Source organism: Callospermophilus lateralis, chromosome 19, assembly GCF_048772815.1.
Source record: "Callospermophilus lateralis isolate mCalLat2 chromosome 19, mCalLat2.hap1, whole genome shotgun sequence".
NCBI lineage: Eukaryota > Metazoa > Chordata > Mammalia > Rodentia > Sciuridae > Callospermophilus > Callospermophilus lateralis.
Window position 1 is genome coordinate 8,797,069 of NC_135323.1, and position 19,129 is coordinate 8,816,197.

At 45.3% G+C, this 19,129-nt stretch overlaps 1 protein-coding gene across 2 annotated transcripts in view; it reads right to left on the reverse strand.

The window, feature by feature from the left end:
- The window catches only part of Fam234a (family with sequence similarity 234 member A), a 32,521-nt gene that overhangs the window by 3,267 nt on the left and 10,125 nt on the right, over window positions 1-19,129 (reverse strand). Inside the window, exons 2-6 of one of the 2 annotated variants that reach the window (XM_076839850.1) lie at window positions 3,845-4,144; window positions 1,544-1,660; window positions 1,063-1,251; window positions 449-579; window positions 157-289 (exon numbers count right to left, since the gene is read on the reverse strand). In XM_076839850.1, coding sequence (XP_076695965.1) covers window positions 157-289; window positions 449-579; window positions 1,063-1,251; window positions 1,544-1,660; window positions 3,845-4,112 — 838 coding nt within the window. In that variant the 5' untranslated portion in view covers window positions 4,113-4,144. The remainder of the gene's footprint in view (window positions 1-156; window positions 290-448; window positions 580-1,062; window positions 1,252-1,543; window positions 1,661-3,844; window positions 4,145-19,129) is intronic. The other variant, XM_076839851.1, reaches the window with a different exon arrangement.

Genomic DNA, 19,129 nt, shown 5'->3' on the forward strand with positions numbered 1-19,129 from the left:
TTAACCAGCACCTCTGTGACAGAGGGCAGCAGATGCCCTGGGGGCAGAAGCCAGCTTCCCTACATGCTGCTTTCTCCAGGGCGCTGAGCTCATCTGTTGAAGACCAGCACTCCTGTGAGTAGGAAGTGTCCCCTGGGAACGCAGGGGCCGGCATACCGCAGGGCAGGAGGATGTAGTGCGCGCCCGTCCGGGTGACATGGAGGAGCAGGCCGCTGTCTCCGTCCACACCGAGGCTGCCTCTGTGGCCAATCTGGCGCCCAGTGCTGCCTGAATAGATGTACCCACTGACCTGCAGTGACAAAGGACAGTGGAAGAGAGGTAGACCTGGCAGGAGAGTCTGGAGTCAGACCCGATCCTCTCTGGGAGGTAGAAGTGGACAAGGAGGCAGAGAGGAGGCAGCATGGGGCTGGGGTTGGGGATTCAGGAAGAGAGCAGTGTGGGCCGGCACCTGCGTGGCCTCCCGGGTAAGGATCAGCAGGTCTGGAGCCCCATCACCATCGACATCAGGCACCTGGAGCAGAGGGCTCAGAACAGAGGCATTCCCACCAAAGCTGCTGGGTTGGCTCCACAGGGTCTCCCCTAAAACCAAGCACACCATCACTGTACAGGTGTACACTGCAGACACCTTCCCAGCAACCTTGCAATGGCCCTGGGGAAGTCATCCACTCTCAGGGCCTGTGGCCCACACATTCAGAAATGGGAACATGTGTGAATGGGCCTGATGTCCCGTCAAGAGGAACAGATGCTGTGCTGAAGATGTGGCACGCCCACATGAGCAAAGATGGTGGCCACTGGAAAACGGCAGTGTCACTCCTGGAAGACTTCTCTTCCTGGACTCCACCCGGGACCTCCTGCTCCTGGACACTGGGTAAGGGCTGCTCCAGAACACCCAGGGCCAATGTGACCCTTCCCAGCTTGGGGCAGGGCCTGATCTGGGCCAAGTGGCACCCACAGGTGTAAGCTTCTGCCAGGAGAGAGTGCCTCGGAGTCAGATCCTTGGTCGGGGGCCAGAGCCTGTCCTCACCATGCCTTTCTTCTCCCAGCCCGCCACCTAGGGCCCACCTGTGAGCAGGTCCACCGCAGTGAGAGAACTGGGTCTTCCCACAAGGACACAGGCAGACGACTTGCCATCTGACAGCCGGGGCACAGCACAGTCCACCAGGGCCACGTCTTGGGCCACAGGCCTCTCCCAGAGCACGCTGCCATTGGCCCCTGACACGGCAGCCACAAAGGCACAGGGAGAGGAGAAGCCTGAGGGGAGAGACCACAGCCTCCAGTCAGCTGGTGCAGCTGGCCCTCTTCATGCCCTGCTTTCTTTGTCTCTGGTCCCTAAGCTCAGACTCACAGCCCCAAGTGGGTGATAGGGCTGAGCCTGCCTCCTTCCTTCCTTCCCACTCCTGGAAGGAAGGAAGGAAGAGGGATGGGATGGTTTCCAGAATCTCACCACTCGCCTCCCCAAACACCACAAAAGTGAGAATATGACCCAGAACAAAGACCCCTCTCCCTGTAGGGAGCCCCTCCTTCTCAAATAAAACCAAAATACCTTCGTCAGCGCAGGATTGGTTGGAATTGTCAGTGCTGTTGGTATTTTTATAAAGAAAGACAACATCTTGGATCCTGTCCCTGTTTATGTCTTCCATGGCCAGAAAGTCATAGGTAACTGAAAAAGAAGCCACAGACCATGTTCCACAGGCCATGCTTGTCTGCAGAAAGGTCAAGTCTAACATGACCATTGCTCTGATCTGCCTGCCACACTGAAACAAGCAGCAATTCTTCAGGAACGTGACAGGCCAGGCAGATCCTAGCAGGTGTAGACACAGGCAGGATGCTCAGGCAGTACAAATAGGTGCTTTAAATGCTTGGATTTGAGAGGGATCCTCCTGGACCAGTTTGGGACCCAGACAGCCACACTCCGTCCACATACAGGCCTACTGCTTCCTTTTATTCAAGGACTCAAATGATACACTCTGTCTTAAAATCAAACAGCAGAAGAATGACAATGGGCCCTTAGCTTACACAAAAGCTCAAAATGAATCAGTCTAAAACAGAGAGCTAAAACTATAAAGTGCTTTACACAGGGAAGTCTACATGGCATTGGATTTAGGAATGATTTTTTAGACATGACGCCCAAAGCACAGGCAACAGAACAAAAAGTTGATGATACTTCATCGAAGTTCAAAGCTTTTGTGCATCTAAGGTCACTATCAATAGATTAAAAAGATGACCCATGGGACAGGAGAAAATATTTGCAAGTCATATGCATATGGCACAAGTGTCCAGATTATAAAGGCTCCCACGGCCCAATAACAGAACAAACAATGCAGCGAAAAATGGGCAAAGGACCCTAAAATGATACACGTGTCCCGTCGGCACATGAAGAGACAGGCCACATGACTAGTCATCAGGGAACTGCAAGGCAAGACCATAAAGAGGCTGCTTCAGACCCACTGGTATGGCTGGCATGAAGAAAAGGCAGGAGGACTGCTGTCACACTGGGGGGCTCCACGGTGGGAGCCCAGGGTGCTGCCTGCTGCCACCAGGAGGAAGGCCTGTCAGCCTCTCGGAACATGGGCTGGAAGTGTGCTCAGGTGACCTGTGGTGCTAGTCTTTTTGTTTGTTTTGTGATACAAAGGGTGGAGGTCAGGGGTGCTCAACAACAGCTTCATCCTCAGTTCTGTGTTTTGTTTTTGAGACACACCCAGCATCTAATGGCTTCTACCTCAGCAATTTGAGTTTTGTTTAACATCCCCAAATCCATTACTGTAATATACCATATGGATAGTATGAAGGGAGTACCACATAACCACCTCAGAGACAGAGAATGCCAGCACGCAGCCACACCCTCCATCCCAGGGACTCGGGAGGCTGATCACAAGTTGGAGGCCAGCCTTGGTAACTTACAAAGACCCTATCTCAAAATAAAAATAAAAGGGCTGGGGTGCAGCTCAGTGATAGAGCACCCTGGATTCAGTCCCTAGCATGTCATGTGAAGTGATAGCTGTCACACCCGAGGCATATGAAACACCTGGAAAAAGTGACTTTACAGAAACAAAAAGTCTACCAGGCACAAGAACCAACCTATCCTCCTTCCTCCCTTCCCAGGACCAGGAGAAGGGGACGAGGCGGGGTGGGGGGGGGTGGAGCAGTGGTCCTGGAATCTGGGCAAGTGACACTAAGTGAGGCTTCAATGAGAAATTCTCTTTATTCCCCAAAAGAAGTTAAGTATGCAAAGCAGCATTGAGGTCACTGCCTCTCCCACCCACTGCCAGGACAACTGTGCATGCTGTCCCGAGAGGAGGAGACCAATTCAACAGGCACACTTCACTCTGGCTAGAGCAGAACAAGCCTGGATGACACCACCTGCTGCATACCTCCCATGTTTCATGACACCTGAGTCTTTCCGCCAGTTGTATGTTTTATAGAAAAAATTATCAAAAAGAAAGTAACCAAGCCAGTTGCGGTGGCCATGCCTGTCATCCCAGGGACTAGGAAAGCTGAGCGGGAGGATTCCAAGTTCAAGGTCTGCCTGAGCAACTTAGTGATGCCCTGACTCAAAATGAAAAATAAAAAGGTCTGAGGATGTGAGGTCATTGGCTTATGTCCTCATGTTGGTTAAGCACCCCTGGCTCAATCCCTAGTACCAGAAAATAATAAAGGAAAATAGAAGAAAAGTAGCTGCGAGCTGTGTGTGCCTGTCCACCCAACCGAAGAAGTGCTTCTGGTTTCACTGAGGCTGCTCTGGAGCACCCTAAAACCCCTGTGGAGGTGTGCTTTTCAAGTGGGGCACAGAACTGGCAGACACTTGGTTGACTCACTGTCAAAGACAACAGTCCTGCCCCCTCACCTGCTGCGTTGTAATTGATCCTCCACATTCGCTGGGACTCTGGTCGGTCTGGACACGGGATGATGAACGAGACAACAAACACCACGAAAAGGCAGGTAAACAACGACAGGAAGAACGCCACGGTGCGGCAGCGGGACAGCCGGGTCTGTGGAGGTGTGCTTTTCAAGTTATCTTCATTCTTCAACCTGTTTCCCAGATTTTCCTGTGATTTTCTGTCTTCATTCTTCAAGGGGTGGATTTCGGCTTCTAAATCCTTGTTGTCCGTCATTCTGTCACATCCCAAAGCCTAGCTCCTGGTCACTGTATCAGTAAAACAGGAGCAATTAAGGCCAGCAGCCAGCAGCTGCAGCTCCCCGCAAATGCGCAGCGTCCAGTCTTCCAGCAGTCTGCTGCAGCTGCCACTATCGACCTCAGCCCCAGAAATACAGCTTCCTGAGCACTCGGGGTGTCTGCCTGAACAGATTCCACCCAGCAGGCCTCCAGTCAATCTGGAAGGCACATGGGTGTGCACAGCAGGCAGGAAGGGCACTCTCACACTGGGGCTTCCTGCCTGCTGCTCCAGGGTTTGGCCAAGCTCCTGCCCTTCCATGGGCACAGATGGGAGAGGCTGCTGGAACAACGTTCTTACACGTGGACACCCTTGGGCACACGGACTCCGAGTTCAAGGAATCTCAAATGAAGATGGGCTGTGGCATCTCAGCCTTGCCCCATCGTGTGACCTGGGATTGGATTGGTCTGCGATTCAGTGCCCTTATCTGTAAAAGGGACATAATATCTACTTAGGAGACAAGAAGACTATTTTAAGGATTAAGTCATTGTGCATGTAATGCACTAATAACAATAGTAAGCACTCAAACACTAGCTCCTTGTTACAGCAGTAAGACAAAGTGTGTATCAGCAGAAGTGAGGCACAGGACAAAAATGGACAGGGGCAGGGAAAGCCAGACTCAGAGTGACAGCCTCTGAGTCCCAGCTGCGGAGGGAGGTAGAAGGACTCTGATGGCCCAGTCCCCTCCTCCTGCTGGTTGATGGTGGGTGTGGTAGGGATACCTGGAGTGGCCACCTCAGAAACCCAAATGGAAAACATACTTGAAAATGGGAAAGCTGAAGTCCAGAAAGAGTGGGGCACTGTGAAATCTGAAAACCACCTCTGCAGCCCTGAGTTGTTTGTGCTGTAGGATGTGAAACAGAAACAGGCTTATGCCTTGCTGCAGCAAGAGATCTGTAATCCTGGTCCTTTTCAAACAGCCAAGCTGGTGCCCTAACTAATACAAATTACATGGAGAGGATGGCAGGGATCACAGGATCAGGTGAATTAAAGCCTTCATCTACCCAAACAGGAAGCCAGCAGTCCAAGCTGGAAGGGCAGCAGACAGAGGACCCCCAGAAGACTGCTCCTGAGGGATGGGTCTGGATGGACCAGACAAGAGACTGCTCTTTTCTGTTTTGAATTTTTCGTTTTTTGACTTTCATTGTTTTTCTTTATTTAATAAAAATAATTCATTGAAAATCCTGTGCACATAACCACTAAAATGGTTTTTATTTAAAAAATAAAAAAACATGTGAGTGAGGATGTGAGAAGTGGAGCTCAAACACTGCTGGTGGGAAAATGGTACAGCCATGTGGGGAAACAGGCTAGCAGTTCCTCAAAAGCTAAGAAGAGGGGCTAGGATTGTGACTCAGTGGTAGAGCACTCGCCTAGCATGTGCGAGGCCCTGGGTTCAATCCTCAGCACCACATAAAAATAAATAAATAAAATAAAGGTATTGTGTCCAACTACAATCAAAACAAATATTAAAAAAAAAAAAAAAAGCTAAGAAGAGCTGGGCATGGTGGTCATGCCTGTAATCACTGTGCTCAGGAGACTGAGACAGAAGGATCACAAATTGGAGGCCAGCCAGCAACTTAGTGAGACCCTGTCTCAAGATGAAAATAATAAATAAATAAAAAGGGCTGCTCAGTGGTTAAGTGCCCAGGTTAAAAATAAATAAATAAAGAAAAATAAAGTTAAGCAGAGTTACACGCTATCCAGCAATTTCACTTCTATATACCAACAATAATTTAAGGCAAAGACTAAAACACTTATAAATAAATGTTCATTGCTTCATTATTCACCATAGCCAAAAGGGAGAAACACCTCAATGTTCGTCAACAAATAAGTGGAGGAACAAATGTGGTCCGTCCTTACAGGGCTGCCTTTAAGGTGAGGCTGAGGGGAGTGAGCCTCCAAGGCTGCACCCCCTGGTACAACTCAGTCACCCGTGTCCACATTTGTCTGACTCTGTGTGCGGGAAACACACAGGACAGGCACATCTACAGGACATTAAGTAGGTTAGGGACGTGGGGAAGAACCACTCAGGAGTGGGTTTTCCTTCTGGATGACAGAAGTGTGGCGATGATTGCAAAATACCACAGATGCACCAAATGTCACTGATGGAAAATCTTATGTCATGTGTGTCTGAGCACAACTGAAAACACAACCTGTGTGCCCTCTCCTCAGTGCTGAGGCATGAGTTGAGTTTTAATATCTTGGAGATCAGGAAATGTGTGGCTACATAGGTAATGAGTTGGACGCAAGGGAAATCAAACAATGAGTCATGAGGGGGACTCATTAAGCCGGCACATGAATGGCATGGGAAGGTGTGGCAGGAGCTTTGTGGAAAACGCAGTTGGGGTGGGGGGGAGCCAGGGGCCTGGACTGCAGTGGCTTGCCAGCAGGACCAGGGGGTGAGGCACCAGTGCCAGGAGAGATCTCTGCTCTGCAAACCTAGCTCTACATCCCAGGTCCCCAGAAGGGACACTTGAAATGTTTCAGAAGTTCTTTTAGCAATGCTAAAATTCTAGATTTCTGTCTTTAAGGCATTATTAAGGTCTAACCCTTTGGGAAGGAAACCTTAGTTCTCTAAGCTGTGGCTGCCTCATTACCAGAAGGCAGAGCACCTTCTGGGCACAGCAAGCACCCTTAAGCCTCAAGCACTATGCAAGAATGAGGGGTGCTGCTCTCTCTCTGCTTCCTGATCATCATATGAGTTGTTTCCCTCTGCCACACTCTTCCACCATGATATCCTGGCTCACCTCAAGCCCCGAGGAATGAAACCGGCATTCTGTGGACTAAGACCTCTGAAACCTGTGCCAAGGTGCCCCTACAATGCCAGAGAACTCACAGGGAAGCTGCATCCTTTTGAGGGAAATGCAGGAACACTTGACCTCTGTTGGGGTGCGCTGTGAACCATCATCTCCAGGAAGTTCACGTATTCAGCATTAGATCAGTGATGTCACATCTTTGTACAGTCGGGTTTTTATCGGTGTTGTGATAAAGAGTGAGCCTTGTACAAAAATCAGTAATGATTCTGGAAATAAGTGTGATTATGTCCAACCTGACTGGAAGGTTTCAGAAGCTGTGTGATGGCTAAGAGGTACATGCATTTTGTTAGTTAAGAAATTTATTTAACAATTAAATACAAATTATTTTTCTTCTAGTGTATGTGAATTTTTTCAAACAGCTACCAACCTAGGGCATAAATACTTATTATTTGGACCTAACAACTTAAAACATTGTTTTGTATTTCTTTTGGTCTAAGGGTACTGTGAAAAACTAGATAAAACTAGACACTAGAGCTACCATGAACCTAGAAAGTTTGGGAACCTCTAACAGGATAAATTTTTATAGTGAAACTGTTAGTTCGGAGGCTCTGCAACCTTTACATGTTTTAAGTGTGGTCAACTGCCCTTCAAAAATATGACACCAGGGCTGGGGATGTGGCTCAAGCGGTAGCGCGATTGCCTGGCATGCGTGCAGCCCGGGTTCGATCCTCAGCACCACATGCAAAAACAAAGATGTTGTGTCCGCCGAGAACTAAAAAATAAATATTAAAATTCTCTCTCTCTCTAAAAAAAAAAAAAAAATATGACACCAGAGGGGTTAAATTAAAAGAGACACGGTGACCCATGCATTGTGCCAAGAAGTGATACCAAAAAAAAAAAAAAAGTTAAAAAAAGCATCTCTAGTCATCTTGGGCTTTGAATCCTAAAGGCAGAAACTACTTCACTTCACCCCCAAGTCCCAGATCGGCCACAGAGTTCGGTAAATGCATGTTGACAAAATGAAAACAACCCTTTCCCCAAGGGTTGCTAAGGCAAGGTTGAAAATAATGTCAGGCTATAGTCAAACTACACTTGCATACTTCAGGTTGCCAGATAATCCCAGAGAATGCTCAGTTGAGTTTAAATTTCATAACCCAAACTCAGAAAGTCAAGGTTCATATATTTTCTCCATTTGTGGAAGCTAGAGAGAAATAAGGAAAAAAGCAGGATCTCATAAAAATAGAAGGAAGACCAGTAGAGTAGAGGAAGGGGATCAGAGGGAGGAAGATGTGGAGGGAAATAGGAGGTACAGGGGAATGAAATGGACCAAATTATATCGTGTGCATGTATGAATGTGTAACAATGTATTCCATTATTATGGATAATTATAATGCATCACTAAAAATATTATCAAAAATTTAAATTTCAGATAAACAAGGAGTATCATTTTAAAGTAATTATTTCCAAATTTTGCATGCGATGTACCTCTACTATAAAAAATTGTTCCTTGAGATGAAAATTGCACCTGAGTGTCAAGAAGAACCTAAGGAAACATGACCACCAAGGGCAGTGTGGTATCCTGAGTGGGATCCTGGGACAGGAAGAGGACATTAAGGAAAGACTGAAGACATCTAAGTAAGGATTTTTACAAATAATATTGTATCATATCATTTTAATAATTGTGACAAATATGCCATACTAATGTAAGATATTAATAATAGGGGAAATTGGGATAAATAAGAACTATCCATATAATTCTGTAAATCCAAAACTGTTTCAAAATTAAAAGTTTATTAAAATTTAATTCTTTATTAAGATTTATTAATATTGTTAGCTCTGGCAACCCTGACACTCTTACTTTCAAACAATAGTTAATCATACAATATGAATTCTTAAAAAAAAAAATGAGGAGTGCTGCTCAAAAGGACCTGGAAGTCTAAAAAAAAGGCCCATCCACTCCCTAGTACACATTTCCCAGGACTACCTGGGCCTGGGGCCCCTGAAATCTGTGTTGAATAGCAGCACCTGACCAGCTACCAGCTCAGCTGGTCACTGGACCTGGGCAGCAGACTGTGTCTTCATAAGCCCATGTAGATCTAGGAATTGTGAAGCCATGGACAGTGCATCTCCCTCAGTTCCTGCCACAACTGTGGTCCCCAGCCTCAGCTGCCATAATCCTACTGCAGCATCCCAGACCAAATAATCAGCTCCTCTGGATGGGGATCCAAGACAGGAGTGCTGCTGATGCTCTCCTGGTGATTCCCAGGTGCAGCCAAGTGGAGAAGTACTGGCTGAGCATCTGCTCTGATCTGTGCACCCCACCTGAGCATCAGAGGAAGACCAGATTTCTCCTGCCCCTGAAGAGGGCCTCTCTCTCCACTGCAAGCCTGGAGAAAAGCAGCAGAGGGAGGGCGCCCTCCTTTGAATCAAGCCATCTGAGACTGTGTCCTGAGTTTCCTGCTTTGGAACTCTCAGCCACTTTAGTTAACGCAAGCGCAGACTCAAGCTCATAAAGCAAACTGCTCTTTTCCCTAACCGTTTCTCTAATCCCCAAGCCATTTGGATACCTAAAATTAAGACCACACAATAGTGCGCAAAATATGATTACGAAAGCGGGATGTTTAATTTTAAAATACCAATGTTAACGACATATGATACACACTCTGAAAGGTGCAAAAGGTGACTCTCAAGGGCAGAAACAGGCCACTGGTTTCCAACTGCCCCTCCCAGAAAGCCCATGCACTGGCAAGTCTGAGCAAACATGTGACCAGCATAGCTGAGTTACAAAGGCGACCTCTAGGAATGAGAGGAAAGATAAACTCTTAAACCGACTGCATGATTTACCATGTGAAATCAGACCAAATAGAATAGCACAGGCAGAAACCAGGGGGTGCTGACACTTTCTCAGCTACCAGGCTTTGATTTAGAGAACCTGTGAAAAAATACTGCCTTGGGCGACCAATTCGGCCACATGACTTGGAGCAGGTCGAAACCCTCTACTCATAAGAAGCACAGTTGGGAAGTAGGGTAACTGGCCCCTTGTGAGAGCCTGTTGGCCAGTGCCCTTGTGCAACTCTTGAGCAAGGCAGAGTAAGTGACGGGAACAAAGGCTTTGAGAGGAAAACTCCTATCACTAGAAGCAAACTAGTGCAGGTAACTTGTCTTAAATAAGATAATATACTTCGCTGTCAGTTGAATTATACAAATGTACATGTATTCACTGATCCTCTGATGTAGGAGGAAGTTCTCTGAGTGTGGCCCACAGACCAGAGCTCTGGGCTCCTCCTCCACAACTCTGCAACTTAAAGTAGAGGGAGAACTTGGGGACCCAAGTGTAGAATCCTCTTGGATTTATAAGAAATTTTTTCAGTCTTTTATAGTTGTTTTATTCATATCAAATTAGATTGGGGGGGTACCAGGTATTGAACTTAGGGACACTCAACCACTGAGCCACACTCCCAGCTCAATTTTTGTCTTTTATTAGATATATATATAGGGTCTACTGAGTTGCTTAGCACCTCGCTGTTGCTGAGCTGGCCTTAAACTCATGATCCTCCTGTCTCAGCTTCCCAAGCTGCTGGAATTACCAGCATGTGCCACCTTGCCTGGCCTCGAATTAGATTACAGTGTTTGCTGACCTACACCTTTACAAGTCTTCCTAAAGAATTCAAGTAGTTTTTATAAAACTACTAATCCATTTGCACTCTGCCATCAGTTTATATAAGAATTATGCTATGGGGCTGGGGATGTGGCTCAAGTGGTAGCGCGCTCGCCTGGCATGCGTGCAGCCCGGGTTCGATTCTCAGCACCACGTACGAACAAAGATGTTGTGTCCGCCGATAACTAAAAAATAAATATTAAAAAATTCTCTCTCTCTCTCTCTCCTCTCTCACTCTCTCTTAAAAAAAAAAAAAAAAGAATTATGCTACATCCTATTACAGTTAACAGGCAAGACCAAGGCAACCACAGCTGACTCTTGGAAAGAGTCAATGGCAGGAGGACTTTGTGGGCTGACCAAAAGTCCATTGCCCATGTTGACCACTAGCATGCAGGTCTGGGGCCTTCTGACCACTGGTGAGTCAACTCCTTGATAATCATTTAAAAGAGAAATGACTACATGCATTTTTCTCAGTGATCATTTATTCACTCTTAACATTTTTAGATAGTAAAAAAAAATTTAAATTAAAAATGACTGAGGGGGCTGGGGATATAGCTCAGTTGGCAGAGTGCTTGCCTTGCATGCACAAGGCCATCGGTTCAATCCCCAGCACCACAAAAAAAAAAAAAAAAAAAAAAAATAAGTGAGGGCTGGTGTGTAGCTCAGAGGTAGAGTATGCTTAGCATGCTGTAGGCCCTGCATGCTAACCCCACCCCAACAATAAAAACCAGGGAGAGTCTCCAAAGTCACTGCTTCTGTTCTGACAAGCACAGAAATCTTCAGCAGGACCCCTATGGTCCACCAGCGGATCATAGGGGTCTTGCTGAAGATTTCAAAAATTCACAATACTGGTCTAGATGTGGAAACTTCACTGGGGCACAGCCTTTTTTATCTTTTTTTTTTTTTTTTTTTTTGGTACCAGGGATTGAACTCAGGGGCTCTTTACCACTGAGCCACATCCTCAGTCCTTTTTTACATTTAGAGACAGGGGTCTCACTGAGTTGCTTAGGGCCTTGATAAATTGCTGAGGCTGGCTTTGAACTCATGATCCTCCTGCTTCAGCCTCCCAAGCTGCTGGGATTACAGGTATGTGCCACCACAGCCTTTTTAATGTTTTTGGTACCAGGAATTGAATCCAGGGGCACTTAACCACTCGGCTCCATCTACAGTCCTTTTAAATTTTTGAGATAGAGTCTTGCTAAATTGCTGAGGGCCTTGGTAAGTTGCTGAGGCTGGTCTTGAATTCGCAATCCTCCTGCCTCAGCCTCCTGAGATGTTGGGATTACAGGAGTATGGGCCACCGTACTCCACCTTGCAAACAAAGTAAGGAGTTAGCCCAGAAGCTTCATGACGGTTGCTAAGGAAGTCTGCAAGACCCTCAATACCCAGGTTCTTATTAAAAGTTGCAGCCATGTAGGCTGGGGTTGTGGCTCAGCAGTAGAGCACTTGCCTAGCATGTGTGAGGTCTTGGGTTCAGTCCTCAAAACTACATAAAAATAAATAAAGGTATTGTGTCCACCTAAAACTCAAAAAAAAAAAAAAAAAAAAGCTGTGTGACAAGCAGCTTTCTGAGAAAATTGGCTGAGATGCATCAAACTCTGAAAGAGGATCTGAAGATCATGTGTGGTCCAGAGCACACAATGAGATGATTATACATGGCAGTGTGACATTTTCCTTCTCAGAATTGTAAAACTAGTGCTTCACACATCCATGGACAGTGGCTAACAGCAAGAGCTCAGATTTGTTGCTGAGTCACTTTTTAAAAATGCTCTAATGCTTCAGCATTGCTATGCTCATTTTTACATGTTCCTTATTTGCAGTTCCTCCAATAGTTTTAACTTTCAAAGTGATGAAGGCATTCTGCACCCGCTGTCTGACAGGGTCACAGTGTGGGGGATGCTGTGGTAGGGCCGCACCATCTGGAAACTGGAACCACAGGGAATGTGTTTTGTTTATGATACTCCTGATATGGATAATAGGTAGGGCATATGTCATTCAATAATAAAAGCATGTGTTGCCTGAGATTGCAAGAAAATTCTCAGAATGAGACTAAGGATATAATTAAGACATGCCCCAAGGTGTGTTTCAATCTCTCTCAGGAGACAAACAATAGTGTTATTCTTCAAGAAATTCAAGGGAAAAAGATTGCAAATCAAGGTTCCTAAGAAAAGCTTAACAATTTGCACTAAGCACCCTGTTGAGGTACAAAGCCTGCCCTTTAGTTAAAGATTACTGGGCTGGGGTTGTAGCTCAGCAGCAGAGAGGTCACCTCGCACCTGCGAGACCTAGGTTCGGTCCTCAGCACCACATAAAAATATATGAATAAAATAAAGGTATTGTGTCCAACTACAACTAAAAAATAAATATTAAAATAAAAAAAGATTACAAAGACATAAGAATTGGTGTGCTTTGACCAAGGATTTAGGAAACTTTTAAAGAAAGCAGTTAAATAGGTCATATGAAAAAAATAAATTACCTTGGAAATTAAAAACAGAATAATGTAAAATTAATATAAATATATTTTAGAGGTACTTCAGAGTAGTAGGCTTTTAAGTAATAGACTTTCACTATTTTAAGTGCATTTTACTGGCACTTTAGTTTAGAAGTAAGAAAGCTTATCAATAATCATAGGTATGCTTTAAAGTTAAAGATTAATGAAATAATTATAGGTATGCTTTAAAGTCAGAAGTTAATAATAGGTCCAGAGACATGTAGTCTAGTTGTGTAGCCAAGTACCTAGTGATTGAGGTGAACATGTAAAAGCTTAATCATCATTGCCGAAGGTTATAGAAAAATATTTTAAACAATGTACTCAATATCTTAGGTAATCAATATGTGTCAGAAAAGATTGTAACTCTTGAAAATTATGTAAATCAAAGAAGTTTTGGGCTTTGAGGCTATCCATTAACTACCTGAAAAACCACCTGCAAAAATGGTATAAAAATAAAGGCCCCTCTCTAGGGGCAGCAAATGTTTTTCTGGAGGTTGCTTGTAACTTGCAACCTGTCCTCCCATCTCTTCTTTCGCTGATGCCACTCCTCCTTCAGGACCCCTGGATCTCTGCTGGGGCTGGACCCTGGCATCAAAGCACCTACCTGTCGGAGGTGCATATCTGAAGGTCTTGATTGAAGTACATTGTGATGAGGTAGTTATAACATGGTGACTTTTCCACTATAAACTTTAATTTTGAATTGTTTGTGCGTGATACCTGCAGATTTATGTTGTACTGGGCTGAAAGTATGATAGAATTCCAGCCACCACTTGTGCATTTTGACTTAATCAGAATCCTGTTTTAATAGTAAAAGTGGAAAATGTTTCTTATAGTCTGCTTTTTTTTTTTTTTAAAGAGAGTGAGAGAGGAGAGAGAGAGAGAGAACTTTAATATTTATTTTTTTTAGTTATCGGCGGATACAACATCTTTTGTTTGTATGTGGTGCTGAGGATCGAACCCGGGCCGCACGCATGCCAGGCGAGCCTGCTACCGCTTGAGCCACATCCCCAGCCCTATAGTCTGCTTTTTAATAAACGCAATTTATTTATTTGTGTGGTACTATGGACCAAACCCAGGGCCTCACACATGCTACACCAGGTCTCCACCAATGAGCTACATACCAGTTCTTTTTTTCTTTTCTGTTTTGAGACAGGGTTTTAAACTTGTGATCCTCTGTCTCAGTCTCTGGAGAAGCTGGGACCACAGGTGCACACCACTATGCTTGGCCTGCCCACTTTTTGGAGCTGTTTCTTGTATCCACGTGGGCTTCCAGTCTTCTGTGCAAAGTGGCAGAGCAGTGTAGATGTCACAAGGCATCTGGTTTAGTGTGCACAGGGGACTCAAATCGTTACCTTCACATCTTTTTTATTTATGTGGTGCTGGGACTTGAATCCAGGGCCTCATTCACGTCATCCTTGTCTTCTGCAAACATTAGGATCCTCTTTCTCATCTCAAGTGTCCTGCTGATTCCTCTTTTCAAGTTTAAAGACCTATCCTATTTCCAGACTGGAGCTGCCCAAGGGTCAAGTGCTTTGTTTGACACCTTAGAGTCACTAAGACTCACCATGGAACACAGATTTTTGCATGGGGAGGTTCCTCCAGCATCTCCCAGGGAGTCCTGCAGGCATTCATACACAACAGTTCCTTCCCCATGGTGGTGTGCAAGTATTCTACACAGTACACAAATGAACATCTGTACCCAGCAGATATCCTTCCTTCCCACAGGTGTGAAAGTTTCAGTTTTGATCAACTGTGGTTTCCTTTTGAACTTTTTTTAAAAATATTTTTTAGACCTTTATTTTATTCATTTATTTATATTCGGTGCTGAGAATTGAACCCAGGGCCTCACACATGCTAAGCAGGTGCTCTACCACTGAGCCACAGCTCCAGCCCTCCTTTTAAACTCTTTATTTTGAATTTAGTACAGGTTTAGTGAAGGTTGTGAAGATGGTTCTGAGAAGTCCAGTGTACCCTTCGCCATTTCTCTGGTAGTCATATGGCAACTGTGGTGACTCACAAAGCTCAGAAGTAGCACTGTGAGCATGTGCACCAGTGCAGTGTGGCCAATCGCCCCCGTGCTTCCTGCGCTGTCACACCCACCTGCCCCCCACCCCCAAGGTGTGACTACCACACACTCCCCATTTCTCAAGTGTTGTGATTCGGAGAATGCCTGTAAATGGAAGCAGTCTGTGAACTGATGCTGGATCCTGGATTTCTACCCAGCATCATGCCTCTGGGACTGTCCCATGGCTGCCTTTTCCACAGTCCTTTTGTCACTGGGTACTGCTGTGTAAGTGTCCACCACCTGCTCAGCCAGTTCTGTGGGGATGCTGGTGGCTTCCAGCATGGGCCAACATGAACCAAGTTGCTATGAACATTCACAAGCAGGTTGAATGATCCATTTCCCTGCAGCAGTTGCTGGATCACACAGTAGTTGTGTGCTCTCGTTTGTTGAAATTCGTGATGAAGATGCTACATGTTCTTAGTGGGTTGTCTCTTGTTTTGTTATGTGGCTTCCTACTCTGTCCCTACTGATTTTCCTGCTCTGTCCAATCTGCTGGCAATACCGTCACTCTTCTCTTCTCTTTGATTAATGCCTGCATGGAATGTCTTTTTCCATCCTTTCATTTTTAACCCATCTATATCATTACATTTGAAATGAGTTTCTTTTAGACAGCACACAGATTAGAGTTTGTTCTTTTTTTTTTTTTTTTTTTATTCACTTTTCCAATCTTTTACTTTGTATAGTCAGACCACTTACTGTTCATGGAATTCTCAGTTAGGCCTTCAAACTGCCTTCTTGTTTTGTTTGCTCTTTTTTTTTTGTGGTGCTGGGGATTGAACCTAGAGCCTTGTGCACGTGACACAAGCACTCTAACAACTGAGCTATATCCCCAGCCCTGATCCTTCTATTTTGTTGTTCCTGTTTTTTTTTCCTTGATTTCCTGTGGGTAATTTGAATTTTAGAATTCCCATTTGATATACATATCAGGTTGGTTTGGGGTTTTATTGTTGCTGTTTGTTTGTTTGGTTGGTTTTGGCATTGGGGATTGAACCCAGGTGCACTTTACCACTGAGCTATGTCCCTAGCCCTTTTTATTTGTTTTGAGACAGGATCTCACTAAATTGCAGAGGCTGGCCTTAAACTTGGGATCCTCCTGCCTCAGCCTCCCATGTCGCTGGGAACATAGGCGTGTGCCACTGCACCCAGATAGCTACAGGGTTTCTATGGTTTTTTTTTTTTTTTTTTTGTTTGTTTGTTTGTTTGTTTGTGGTTGCTATGTGTAGTACTTTATACTGGTTGACTCACTGCAACCTACTGGTGTCAGTACTTGCTGGCTGGAGTGAAGTAGGGACACCTTAATGCTGGAGGTCCCTGGACTCTCCTTCCCTGTTTATAGGACTAAAGTACATATACAGAACCATCTCAGTGGAAACTTTTGCTTCAATTGTCAAATCTTAGGAAGCTCACAAGAAGAGAGGTCTATGACATTTGCTCATATTTTTCTTTTTCTGCTATTCTTCCTAACATTCCAAGACTGTCATTCCTTTCCATTCCAAAAGTCTCCCTCAGCCATTCTTTTTTTTTTATTATTTATTTTTTAGTTATAGGTGGATATAATATCTTTTATTTATGTGGTGCTGAGGATCGAACCCAGTGCCTCACACATGCTAGGCGAGCACTCTACCTCTGAGCCACAACCCCAGCCCTCCCTCAGCCATTCTTATGTGCAGGCGAAACACTTGTCTTTCCTTCATGGAGGATGCCTTCTTTCCTATCCTATCACTGAAGATTCGACAGGGTTTGGTAGGTCTGTTTCTTTCAGAACTGGGAACAAATTATGCTGCATCTTTCTGGCCTTCATGGTTTTGATGAAAAATCTTCTGTCATTTAAATTGTCTTTTCCCCAAAATAAAATATCAATTCTGTCTTGCTGCTTTCATATTTTTTCCTTTGTTTTTAGTTTTCAGAAATTTGATTATAACGTGTCTTGGCACAGGTTTCTTTGAGTTTATCCTTTCTGGGGTGTGTTCAGCTCCTTGAATCTACAGGCTCACTGCAGATGTTGTAAGCTATTATTCTGGTTTTCTGGAGTAGCAGTAGCACCTGGAAGGGTGTGCAGCTGGAAGGGTGTAAGGGCGAAAGAACTACAGGGCAGCCATGGGGATCTGGGGGAAGTGGATGAGAGCCGGCATGTACCAAGGGGCCAGGGCTCTGGGTTCCAGCCAGGTTCCTACTGAGCTCTTGACTCCAACATTTCCTTTGAAAATATATTTACATAGAAAAAGTTGAGAAGATTTAAGAAAAGTTTTAAATAAATATAATCCTAACAGTTGCCTCACACATCCAGTAAAGATCTCAAGTGGCACACCAAGTCTGGGAAGTGCTGCTCTCCACAGTCCTGAAAGGGGGGCTGCCTCAGCTGAGAGCTTTCTCGCTGCTGCAGAGAGGATGCTGAGACCCCTACCATGTTGCCCAACCCCACCATCGGAAAGCATAGTCATTCTGAGCTGAAAGCTGCTCTCCTCACCAACTCCAAACCAGCTTGTCTTGGAACAGCATCTCATTCCTTTTCCACCTGCATGCCTTCCAGGTGTCTGTAAAGCCTGGGTGTGAATCCACTGCTATAATTATGACCATTGGCCATGTGATGGCCAGTGTCCCTAAGAGGCTGGCAAACATTGTTCTATTCTCTATGCTTACAGCCCTTCGTTTTGAATCCTACCAATCCCAGCACGAGAGAAAGAGAGAGAGAGAAAGAGATAGATAGATAGATAGATTGATTGATTCAGATAACTGTTGCAGCTGGGTTTCCCAGTTCTGCTAGACTGGCCACAGTCAGTCAGTCAGGCCTTGCTCCAGTAATGTGGCAACTGCCATCTTATTTATTAGGTCCTTTTCTGGTTTCTTAACCACTTGTGACTCAAAGCCAATAGAATTCTTGGTTTCTTGGGAGTCTTCTTTTATCTCATCACACCACAAAGGGAACATCATGACCCAGGAGCACAGACTCAAGGTGTCAGACCACATTTCTGGAGCCACACACCCCTCCGTCATCTGACCCACTGGGAAGACACAGGTGCAAAATGCCTGCTCACCTCTGGCCTACCACCTCCTCACTGGGGCAGCTCAGACACAGCTTCCACTCTAAGTTTGGCAAGATTCTTGGCTGCCAGAGGACTATGGCTAATTTAGGTGGAAAGGGACTGGTTGGAAGGATGCCAAGAGTATGCAGGGCTGATGGAAGGAACAGAGAGCCACTCTCAGGAAATGACAGGCATGAAGGGAAGACAGGAGGCCAAGGATGCAGGAGGACCATGGCCACGGCAGGGTCTCATCAGGGCAATCCTCAGGCTAGGCACCTACCAGTTTGGCAATTCTGTGAACAACCCAGCATCCTCAGGCTGGGCCTTTCAGGGTTTGCTAATTTTCCTTTTTATCTCCTATATTATTTCACCAGTTGTCTAGAAAAGTCTAAAGACAGCAACTAGCACAATATCCAAAGTCCTAGGGAAACAAACAAACAAAACCCTTCCCCTGGCTATCATTAAAATGTAGACAGGGGCTACAAGTGTAGTTCAGTGGCAGAGCACATGCCTAGGACAAGCAAGGCCCTAGGTTCAATCTCAGCACAAGAGAGAGAGAGAGAGAGAGAGAGAGAGAGAGAGAGAGAGAGAGAGATTGATTCAGATAGCTATTGCAGCTGAGTTTCTCAGTTCTGCTGGACTGGCCATAGTCAGTCAGGCCTTGCTCGCTATGGCAGGCCATGCCAGAAGGCCACAGTCCTCATCCTGGAAAAAGCTGGCCTCCCTCACACAGCTATTTTTTAATCCTTTTTAAATTTTTTCTTAGTTATACATGGACACGATATCTTTCTTTTATTTATTTATTTTTATATGGTGCTGAGGATCGAACCCAGTGCCTCACATGTGCAAGGCAAGCACTCTGCCACTGAGCCACAACCCCAGCCCCACACAGCTATTTTTAAATCGGGATCAATAATAAATGATTCACAAAAGAGAGATTAAATTCTGCCAATAATGTCTTTGG